The following is an 11,726-nucleotide window of genomic DNA, read 5'->3' on the forward strand; positions in this document are numbered from 1 at the left end:
CACCCCTCAAAGAATCAGAATAGAAAAGAACCAGAATCGAAAGGAAGAATCAAAATTGGAATCAGAAATGTTGAAATCCAAACGATGCCCAACCCTACTGCTAGGACTCCTGTAATTGATGTTTGAAACCTCTCAAACCATGTATGCTGCTGCTATTATTACAAGTCAACCAGAGGTGGTTCCACCCTAGCCAAAGATTAGCCCTGATAACATAAGTAACGTGAGTCACATTACCAAAACTAGTGGAAAAAATCTTTCAGGAGCATACACATGGTGTATGAGGTATAACAGTCATGACATTTATCATAACTTGATTCACAGCAACATGTATGAAAGAAAAATGAAAAACACAAGTGTCTTTGTCAGTAGCCATACATAATATATATGCACATTTGTACCACACGTTTCACAAAATTTCAAGATATTTCACAACAACAGCACCAAAGAGCTTTTGATTGATTCCTCAACCCTGCTAATACATTCATTCATTAATTATTTCCCAGATATACTAATAATCTATTAGATACAGAAGTGAATAATTTACAATAAAATAACAATTTTAAGGTACATTTCTTATTTCCTGTACTTTTATACTACAATAATTCCAGTCAGTCTCCACATGCATCAGTCTGCCTGAAGGCCTTTATGAAGGCTGTGGATTTTGAAATGTTCACACAGGAAGGAACGGTTATTGTATTGTCTTAATGATTGAAACACCTGTTACCCTGTAGTGTTCAACAAAGCCAGCAGCCTACTGCAGCTGAAAGGCTCTTTCTTCAGAACTCCCCTTTCAGCAACTCATTCCTGTGCGTAGATCCTGCATGGAGTAGAAACTATACACCAATACTCTGAAAACTCACAGTGGTATTAAAAGCACAGACAAAAAGTCAGGTACTGCATCTTGAAGACGGAAATGCAACAAAGTGAAGACTTTTGTTGTAAAATGGTAAAAGCCCTCACCAAACCATAGAGAAAAACAACACTGAACAATTGGACCATCGTACTGTATGACAAACACCTTCTCTGGATCTGGTTTTGGTTTGGTCCAAACGAAACACAAACGGATATACAAAAGATATTTTTGTAAGCTGAATCTTTGCGAGGTGTCTGCAAAAGCAAATCGCATTCACACGTCAAATGCATTGGGTTTCGTGCTGACACTGACCTTGCAGTGTTTTTTTTTCTGTTAAGAAATTGGCCCTTTCTTGTTCATTGATAATTCTGCATTTCAAATGTACTTTTTTTTAATCTTTTTTTATTTGATTTGCTGATTGGATCGCACAACCTGACGCTCAGGTGTTTGACAACTCGCTGTTTTTCTCTACGTCTACTCACTTCAGTGACATGCATCTACCCAACACAGTCAATAATAAAACACAATTCAGAAAGGTACCAGCACTTTACACTCTCTGTCCCCAATCCTGTCCTTTCTGCTATACACTATGTACCACTTCTTTTGCAGCAATCAAGCTTTTGTGGCATGAAGCAGACATATTCTCTGGGCCCCTGTGTGTATTGTTATTTTGGATTAACAGATAGGACTAAACATTTGTTAAACGGAAACCTGAAAGATCCCTCAGTAATCTCCTCAGACTCTCTCTAGATCTCTGTAACAACGTCCTGTATGAACATTTTGTGCAAAATCTTTCCACCGCCACCCGTCTTTGTTAGATGAGCTTATGTAGGTCGTTGTTTTCTTCCTTGTACAAGGCGCCAGATGTGCCACTGGAATACATGAATTGCTACAGAACATGACACAGACGGATGAAAGAGAATGAGAAAAAAACAAAGACAGTAAGAGCCAAGAAAACAACTAAGATGTGTTGAGAGGAAACAGGAATTCATCTATATAAAATCAAAGCATCATTCCAGAATTTTCTTGTCCATGAATTCTTTGCCATTGGTCCGCGAATAAGGCTCAAAAGCAGAGGAGCTCAGGTAACGGGCGGAGAGTTCCTGCAGGTTGCCGGCCAGCGAGCCGGCCATGGACAGGGGGTTGGAGGGGATACGGGAGGCGACGCCGCCCAGTAAGGAGGGCATGGGGAAGCTGAAGAGGCTGTGAGCCGCCGCTGAGCTCTGCAGGCCCGCCACTGTCCCTGAGCTGGTGACGGCGGGTAGAGGAGGGCTGCCCCCCGCCGTGCCGCTGCCGCCGCCCCCGTTGCTGCTGCTACTGCTGCCGTTGCTGGCCATGGCCACAGAGGGAGGGCGCAGGGCGGAGCCGCAGTGGGGCAGGAGGCCCGGCAGGCCCGGGGGCGTCAGCAGCCGGCCCTGCTCCAGGAGTCGGAGCACGCTGCAGGTCGCTGCTGTTTCTGACACCACCGAGCGCAGCTCAGAGTCCTTCCCCTGGTCCTTCTTCTGCTTAGTGCGCCGGTTCTGGAACCACACCTTCACCTGATGAGAGAAAGAGTCTTTAGAGACACACGCTAAATGTAACGTGTAACATAAAGTTAGTTATATTTCAGTTCAAGTATTATTATTGTTGTGAAACAATCCGACCAGGGTTGTTTTGTGGTTCGAATTCCATCATCTCCTGGCCTGGCCCCTGAGCGCTCAGAGTGACACGAAGCAGGGTTCAGTTCACAATCTTCTATAGGTTTAAGACAAACAAGGATATACAGTACATATTTTCTAACAATCGCTATATTCATTTAGGTGTAGTAAGATAAGAGAGTCAGGATGGGCAGAAGGATTGTCCCGAGGTTTGTTCACAGATAGGAAAACAGGGTTGCAATTTAGTATACAAATAAAATGGATGAGAACTTTCTTCTCACAGAATGGAATGCCAAATGTAACAGACAGCATTACTTTGAAAAACATGTTCTAATGTCGGTTGTATAGCAATAATTCCTTCAGTAGTACTTGTGATTGGAACGCCTTGGTAGCCGAAATGTTACACCACATGCCACATAACTGCCACGCCATGCCATACCTCCCCTCCCTGTCTGCCTCTTCACTGACAACTGTTCAATAAAGGCAAAGATGGCGAAAAAGGATTTTTGAAAAAAATAAATAAAAAGGCCAGTGATCATAGTGTTGCAATAATCTGATAATCTCAGTACTTGGAGATAATTGCACCGTGAGCTATACAACTGTGTGTCTTCACAGATGAAGTTGATTGCTTTTACCCCAACGCTTTTGTTCACAAATCAAAAGTAGCAAAGCGCCTGTCCATGCCCGACTCAAAATCACCACATGCACTTTCAGATACGCACTAATGCATTGGAGCTATATATATGTATACCCCCCCACCCCCCGCACACACACACACACACACACACAGACACGCACGCACACGGTCCGCCAGGTAATGATTGATCAAAAGCTGCAGTGATTTCATTCCCTCACTATGATGCAGCAGCAGGCGGGAGGTTAATTCAATCACAACTTGCTCAGAGATAGCCTTTCACATGGAAAACACTGCTAAACTTTCCCAGCCTCTTACTCTATTGTGCACTACAAAAGGTTCAAGTGTTAACTCAGATCCAAATAGTCAGCATCCATGTACATGTAACTGCCAAGACAAAACAAATACACTTATTTTATTTTGTATTGGTTACGTTCCTTATTGATTGTTGTGTAAGCGGACATTACTACCTGAGAATGACAAGCAATCAATCAGCAATAACATTGTTAATTATGTAATTGGGTAAATAAATTATTAGGCATCAAATCTAAGCATTTGTTGGAGTCAGCTTCTCAAATGTGAGGATTTGTGGCTTTTCTCTGTTTGAGATTATTTTACATCTTAGTAGACTTTTTGGTTGGAGGAAAACAACCAATATGAAGATGTCCCTTTGGACAATAGAAACGTGTGATAGTTTAGCTTTATCTCACTATTTTCTGACATTTTATAGACTAAACAATCAATCAATTGTTTAATTGGAAATCCACATGCCATGACAATAATTGTAAATTGCAGCATGTTGTTATTCTACAGTAGATGTTCCAAGATAAACTATACATTTTAACAACATTCAGCCAATGTTCAGCTCTCTCTAACTCCAACTTTAAAATGACCATGACTTTGATGACCTGTACCTCCTTAATAAGCACCATGGCATTTCCTGAATGTAGGTTAAGCCTCCAGAATGACATAGAACCTCACACAGAAATCCTACATTTCTTCTTTAAAAACCTGATAGTAAAATGACGACATCTGATTGCTTATTCTTCAAAGTTCATCTCCATTTGTTTCAGACATGTTGGAAATGTTTCTCACAGTTTTGAGATTGTATATCAAGATAAAGACAAAAAGTAATTCCCTAAATTCCCATACCTAAATAAAATAGTGATAACTTAGCAGTTAGATTAAGTCATTAATCTGACTCAACAGATCCATCCAAAACCTTAGTTGAATAAATGTCAAAAGTGAAACAAATGTTCCATGATGTGTACCTGTACGTCTACTGTAATCCCACTTGACTGCTTTCATGTGGAACTAAATGAATACCAATTAGCAGCAAGCCACCATCTCCATCCTACTGCTAGTCCAATCACATCTGATTTTCCTGCTTCACTTCAGTGGCTGGTTTAACTCTTCACCAGCTGTTCACAACCATTTCACATCTAGAAGCCCAGCCACTCAACCCAGTATTCTCTGTTTGCCACGTGAAGACATGCTCAGACGGAACATCTTGTTCATTTCAGAGGTTACATTCTTAGTGCAATGAAAACAAGGTGGAGCTGGTAGGCTCAAACAAAGACGATTAGGTACGCACACAGCAAATGCGGCCATTCCTTAATGTATCACCCAGTGAGTACCAGGGAACAAAATGTTCATTTCCCCATGTTGTCATTAAAAGGCCTTTCATCAGGACAAGAAGCAGACACTGGAAAAGAAAATCCTTAAAGCCTTTGTCCTGCCTAAATAGAAGGCAAAGGTTATTTTCTGCTTTACCTTTACGTGAGCATCTTCAGACACTTTACTCACTTGTATTGAATGAATGTAAAGAAACAAAAAAAAATGGTGTTGGTCAAATGAAAAATAGAAATATTAAAACAGTTAACATGTAAAAAGTTAAAGCAATCAACAGACAGATTCAAGTCTTTGTGTGTGCTTTCATTTTGTGAGAAAAGGTTGACACAAAGCACAGCAAGACCAAGCCGATGGCACCGTTAACCGCTTTGTACATTACCAAAATGAAACAAACAGATGAAGGAAACTCAAGCTGGGAGCACACCAAAGCTTTGAAGCAGGGGTTCCCTAAAGTCCGACTCATCCAGGGTGAGCGGGTGTCAAACAAAAGGGTGTGAGTGCTGTTGGTCCACGGTGGACCCTGCTGACCCACTGCTCACCCCTCACGTATAACATGAGGAGGAAGTCTCTTTTTCTAATGGCAGCTTTCATTTTAGCCGCTGCAGGTAAGAATGTCAAACACTCCATGGGCTACGGTATATTGCCACTATGTTCGATTTCTCGAGAAGGCCAATGCATTTACTTCAAGGGATACACACAATTAGAAATATTTCTGTGGGAAATCCTTAAAGGTACCATCCATGATTAAAACCCACGAGCACTCCTAAATGAACTGACAGATCTGTGAATACTCCACAATAACTACAGGTTTTTAATGATTATTGGGGCCATTAAAGATTTAGCTTTTGTAAAACGGGTGTACTTGGACTCAAACTGTAATTATGTATGTGAGTATACCTCCTGGTATATGGACAAAAAATGATTACAATAAACAAAGTGCTTTGTCTGAAATGGACTTTATTATTTACCTGTGTCAAGGCTTAGAAATTAAATTAAACGAATAGTATATTATATATGGGTTAATTCTCCTCTGTGTCAACGCAAATGGTCCTAATAGATCGTAACATGATTATCTGAAGTCAAAATAGATGCTAGCGGTTGGTGTAAAAAAGATAAAAAGGAAGTAACATCAAATTCACACAATGCATTAATGCTATTTCAGTTATAACAAAACCACCGGTAATGTCTTTTGCACAGAAGATTGTCCAGTTTACACAGAGTAAATTCACAGTATCATACCTGAGTTTCAGACAGGTTGAGCTGCCGGGCCAGTTCTGTCCGTTCCCTCCCAACCACATACTGGCACCTCTGAAACTCCATCTCTAGCCGGTAGAGCTGCTCTGCAGTGAAGGAGGTGCGGGTTCGCTTGGGCCGGTCCAAATCCAAACCCTTGGGCAGGATAATCTCTCGGATGGAGCCTTTAGCATCTGCAACAATCAGCACTTTGAGTTAACACTGCCGGGCCAAAGAGTAGAACCAAGCAACAACAATTAGAACAGACAAATGCAATAAATTCCTAGGTGTAGACTGGTTTTACATTGTTCATTATGTGAAACATTATTATTATTCTTTTGGCATTTTTATTTGACAGGACAGCCCAGACATGAAAGGGGAGAGATAGGGGGAATGACATGCAGCAAAGGGCCGCAGCTCGGAATTGAACCTTCAGCCGCTGAGGTGAGGACTGAGCCTCTGTACATGAGGCGCATGCTCTACCAGGTGGGCTACCCAGGCACCCCATTATTATTATTATACTTAATTTTATTATTACTATTATTATAGGTAGCGCAGTAGTGGAGGTAGTGACAATTTATAGTAATGAGTCAAATTCATATTTTATTTACTATATTTAACAAAAGTGTATGTTGAGTAAATGTAACATGATGTACTAAGAGAAGAATATTGTTCTCTAATGAGTTTGTACATTTGTAATTATTTAGAGGGACATCAGTCAGGATGGAATCTTATGAATGGAAGGCTCTGAAATGCCTTTATTTGGTATCAATTTAATTCTTTTGCAAAGATACGTATTGATATGTTTACAAATGTCTACACATTGAGTGAAAATTACATAAAATCAACGTTTAATAAGAATCACAGAAATATTTTTTCGGTTCACTATGTAGTCTATATCTTTGTTGCCACAAAAGAGAAATTACAACAATGGGTCTAGGGCAAAATGATTGTAGAATAAACCCAATCTCTCTTTACCAAGTATGTGCAAAACTGACTATAATTTCAAATCAGGTTAAATAAATGTGGTTGCAATGCTGCAACAAATTCATTCATAATTCTTTTATTAACAAAAAACAATAATATGAAATGATTCATGTGCAATAGAATATTTCAATGGAAAACGTTTCTCTATATTTTAGGCAGTTAGGCTGCTTTGTCTCATTGCGTCTTGCGTAATTAATCCACTGTTTTTGGTGAAGTTATATTTATAGTTTGTTTTCATACACCCTCAGTGTTGGGCCAAAACTACATGAAGGAAATTACATAAATCACTCTCTAGGCAACTGACACTCATACACACAATTCCACGGTACGATTTGTTGACATTAAATATATGTTAAAAAAAACTGCCATCAGTTTCAATAATTATAATCCTAATATTCAAGAGTAATGCAGTACATGCAGTATAAACCCTGCAGGCATTTCCCTTGCACTTAAATGTAATTTAAATGTTTCCAGGGAAAGACAAGTGAATTGTTCATTTAAATAATTAACATTTTACATTTTTGAATAATTGAACATTTGGTATTATCTAAGTATGAAATCTAAAGAAACAGTTAGCTTGTCATAGCGTTTATAAAAAGTCTGACAAAAATAAGAAAATTAAAATTAAAAAAATCATTGAGTTCATGCAGTAAGAAAAGCCTAGAATTTATGATCCGTGTTTTTAATAACAAGTAGCTCTTTTTTATGACAAATAATTAAGCCCCTTATATTTTTATGTTCCTATGAATTAAAAAATATTCTACTTTTTTTTAACTAAGCTCCCTCATCAAAGGTGATATTTTGCTTTTAACTTGTTAAGTGAAATTCTTTTAATTGTCAGTTTTCTCTCTACATATCAACAACCACTAGTGATGTTACAAAGGCTTCATTTTATAACTAGTTGAAGGTACTCTCTCATTTCACTGATTCCAAAACGCATGTAAGCTAACAGCAGTTTAGACAATGTTTCCTCAGATTAATCAGCATGGTCTCTGAAGTACAACACTGCAAGTTCCAAAAAGAAAGAAAGAGCACAAGCCATACCTCGGACTAGTATTCTCCGACAGTAGTCCGGGTCCCCCGTGCTCCCCCTGTTCTTCTCGCAGTTGTCCACTGTCCCAGAGGGGGAAAAGGAGTCCTGCTGCTCCTTGAGGAAGCTTTTGGACATGCTGCCCTGGGAGTCCTTGTCATCTTTCCCCTTCTTTAGTCCATTCTTCAGTCCCATCCCTTCGGTCTCTTGATTGTACCTGACTTCCATGCTCAGTTTATCCTCTTGGACCTGTGGCTCGTCCGCCTCTTTTTTTTTCCTTTGTCAGGTGAAAAACAATGAGATTACGGAGAACACGGTGCACCCGGTCGTCTGGACAGTGTGGGGTTTAGTTTCAAAACAGCACCTTTCAGCAGGGCAGAGTCAGCTATCTAATGTTTGGTGAAATACTTCCGTCGGCCGACCGAGAAGCCCTATTATCACTGACCAAACTCCCTTGCCCAATGATCATGGAGTTCTCAGTGAAACTCAACAGTAATTCAATGCCCCCCTTTCCTCGTTACATAGACATCAGGCTGATAGATGATCTCCAAATAATCAGAGCCATGGATGCACGCTCGCTGTATCAATTGATTAAGGTCATTTTGCTGCCTCCAAATTTGCGTAACCTCATGAATACACTAAATTGTTTGGGGAAATAGATCAGGTCTTGATAGAGGGGTTTGCTCGTCCCGTCCCCCTCAGTTTGCCTGCTCTCAGCCCAGAGAATCAAGACAAATGATTGGTCTTGCCTCGCAACCAAGCCTTCGCAAACCCCACATGGACGCATACAATCACAGAGCTACGACTCTTCCAGATCTGAAAAAAGTTCCCGGGTGCTTCATTCTTCCATCCTCAGACCACAGTCAGACATTTTTTCTCCGACTTTTCACAGCGCACCTGATTGCCGCAGCATGTCAGCGAACTTTGATCCCGCTTTTTTCCTTTGACTCTCTAACCAATCAACGGAATTCTGCAGTGTGTGGATCTCGCCACTATGCTATTGTAGGCAAGAGAGAGCCAGAGAGAGGGAGCGAAAGAGACAGGTGAAAAGGATAACGAACAAATCCCCGTCGATCAAAGTGTATCAAGGCAATGACGACCCAGCCAGTTTGAGCACTGCAGCAACGCCAGGCTCGGCTTTAACAGGCATCGCGTTAAAGTTTCCTGTGTTCATTCAGAGAGCTACGCAGAGCAACCTAGCGAGGTCCTGGCTGCTAACGCCACATCCTTCAGTATTCAAATGATTGCACCCTGGAAGCCATCTCCAGCTCTCATAATCTTAACCTGCACATTTAAAAAAGACAAAAAGGGGAACAAAGCTTGTCATTAGCGTTTAGGCTGCCTACACTCTCTCGCATACACACACACACGCATACCTCTGGAATGGCCCCTCCATCTCTCCTCCACTCGCCTTCCAGCCCACTACCCACCCACCCACCCAACCACCAACTCTTAGCTATTTTCATTGTCAGTGCAACAATATCTCTGAACACAGCAGTGGCCAGTAATCCAATAAGACCATTGATTAGGCCACAATGATTCAATTCAAACCAGTGGCCTAGTGCAAGGAGCATTCTCTGGCCCTTCTTGTCACCTTAGCTGGCCAGAAGCCCTCTTCAATCTGCCCCCCTCCCTGAGTGCTATTCATGCCTTTATGGGAAACAGAGAGGAAAAGGAGTGAAAGATGGCAATTATCTAATTGGACTATTAACAAACAATTCTGCGAGTGTGGCTGCCCGGCAGCAGTCTCGGGGTGGGTTTAAGGGCCACATGTTGGACTAACTTTATTCACTGAGTGTTTGGGGGCTGCTGCTTGGAAAAGGGCATGATTCATTGTTTGAGAAAGGTACAAAGGAGGCTAAAAAGATAGCGACTAAAGGGGACCTGGGCTTCTCAAGCTGTGGTGCAGAGCCCCAGCCTGGGAAATAGATTGAGGATGCAGCGTCTTGGCCTCTCAGCTACACACAATGGCTGAAGAGGAGAAAAGACTGATGTGTTCAATTTCCACATCCCCAAAAATATCACACACTCAATGCACACAGTGCAATGTGTGAAGAATACTGCATGTACATGTACATGCATATATACTGTGTAGCAGCGTCTCGTCACTTTTACAACACACACATCTTCCAGTGCCAGATTACTTTATGGAATTAAGGCTGATCGGTACAAATGTCAGAGAACATAATTATATTAGCAGTGTAAATTATGCACACCAACACAAGTCCTGTGGAAAATGTGAATATTATATTAAAAACCAGTTGTACTAGGTGTACATTTTTATTCCCAATGTACATTCTTTCCTTTGTATTTTTTTTATCTTTATATTTTGAATGCTTTTTCTTATATTCTATCCTATTTATTATTTCTGGTATATTATGTATGTGGGCTGTGTGTCTGATATTTTGCTGCTGTAGCAGTGAAATTTCCCAGTTTGGGGTCAATAACGTCTATCTAATCTAATCTAAACCACCAAATTTCTATTCCAGGCTTCACTAATGGGATACTGTACATTTCTGAGTTTTCACTTGTAGATACAGGTTTCCTGGTTTAATACAGCTTGAAATTAGCAGTATGACTAACATCATAAGCAGCCATTATGCTGAAAAGTCTTAAGGAAGGTGTGCTGATGAGTGTTTGCCAGTGATGTCACGAGACAGCCTTTACCTGCTGTCAAGCTGCAACACTTGGTTTGTGTGACCTTGTTCATTGTGTTTACTGGAGAAACCATAGACACGTTACTTTAAAAAATACAAACCAGGTTGGTGCGATGGGTGATGATGATACATTGCGCTTTATTTAAGTCTGATGTAGACAAAATAGACTAAGAAATTAAGGAAATGCAGGGAGGAGGCGGGCAGCATCTGAAACACAAGCACACAGTCTGCTAACTACAGAAGGCCAGGAGGAGGGTAATTACCCCACCAGTTTATTCATTGAGTTTATTTATTCGTAGTAGCGTAGTAAATCAGTACTAATCAGTAGCTAGTCAGAACTAATATGGGGATGTTAATTGTTTGACTGACCCTTTTACATTGGAAAAAGCAGGGTTGCATGGTCCAACACAAACGGTGGCACACTCATGTGTTAGCGATGGCATTATGCCACATTTGCTTATTCACAGCTCCACCATTGTCTGAAACAAGACAGTGTCATGTGTGTATGTATCAGAACACAGTGGTCTCAGTGAATATTTTACAGAATATTCCTTAAAGTTAAGAACACTTAATTGTATGTCAACCATTGGCCTTATTTATGGAAAGGATCGCTAATATTAGAATTACATCAGGGGGCCTTTATTTGGGTTTGCAATGATATCATTTTAAAATCTGACTCAAGAATGATTTTTAACATCTTCATTTAGTCCAGGGCCACCAAGATGGATTTAAAAAAAAAAAGATTTTACAGTATGGGCAGATAACAAAATGCACACCACATGGACTGGACTGGTGCAGTAATGCAGATGCCAAAAATCTAATTTATGCTTAAGGGTGGCCCATGATGGTGCATCTGATTAGATTTAGGCTAGGTGGACATACAAAACTAAGGAGTTATAAAGGATTATGAAATGTGAAATAATTAACAGGAAGGACACATTCCATAATAGAAGCATTGTTCCACTTCCAAAACAGGCTGTTAAACATGATCATGCCATCATAAGAAGGATTTCTGGAGAGACCCTTACTGGTTATGGCAGAAAGTATCTATAGTATGAGTTAG

At 40.6% G+C, this 11,726-nt stretch overlaps 1 protein-coding gene across 1 annotated transcript; it reads right to left on the minus strand.

The window, feature by feature from the left end:
* Positions 1–1,863: 1,863 nt before the first annotated feature.
* Positions 1,864–8,234, minus strand: vax1 (ventral anterior homeobox 1). Its single transcript, XM_028604001.1, has 3 exons — positions 8,021–8,234; positions 5,996–6,183; positions 1,864–2,391 (listed from the first exon to the last, which is right to left on the minus strand). Exons 1-3 carry the CDS (start codon positions 8,232–8,234, stop codon positions 1,864–1,866), a joined length of 930 nt encoding a protein of 309 aa, XP_028459802.1.
* Positions 8,235–11,726: the final 3,492 nt, after the last annotated feature.

This window comes from Perca flavescens, chromosome 17 (assembly GCF_004354835.1).
Source record: "Perca flavescens isolate YP-PL-M2 chromosome 17, PFLA_1.0, whole genome shotgun sequence".
NCBI classification, from domain to species: Eukaryota; Metazoa; Chordata; class Actinopteri; order Perciformes; family Percidae; genus Perca; species Perca flavescens.

What these genes read in the sequence shown, in the direction of transcription:
- vax1 (XM_028604001.1), bottom strand. Translation starts at nt 8,234, where the DNA reads ATGGAAGTCAGGTACAATCAAGAGACCGAAGGGATGGGACTGAAGAAT. An exon ending in TCGGAGAATACTAGTCCGAG is followed by an intron (nt 6,184 to 8,020) that starts GTATGGCTTGTG and finishes TGATTGTTGCAG; the next exon opens with ATGCTAAAGGCTCCATCCGA. An exon ending in TCAACCTGTCTGAAACTCAG is followed by an intron (nt 2,392 to 5,995) that starts GTATGATACTGT and finishes TTCTCTCATCAG; the next exon opens with GTGAAGGTGTGGTTCCAGAA.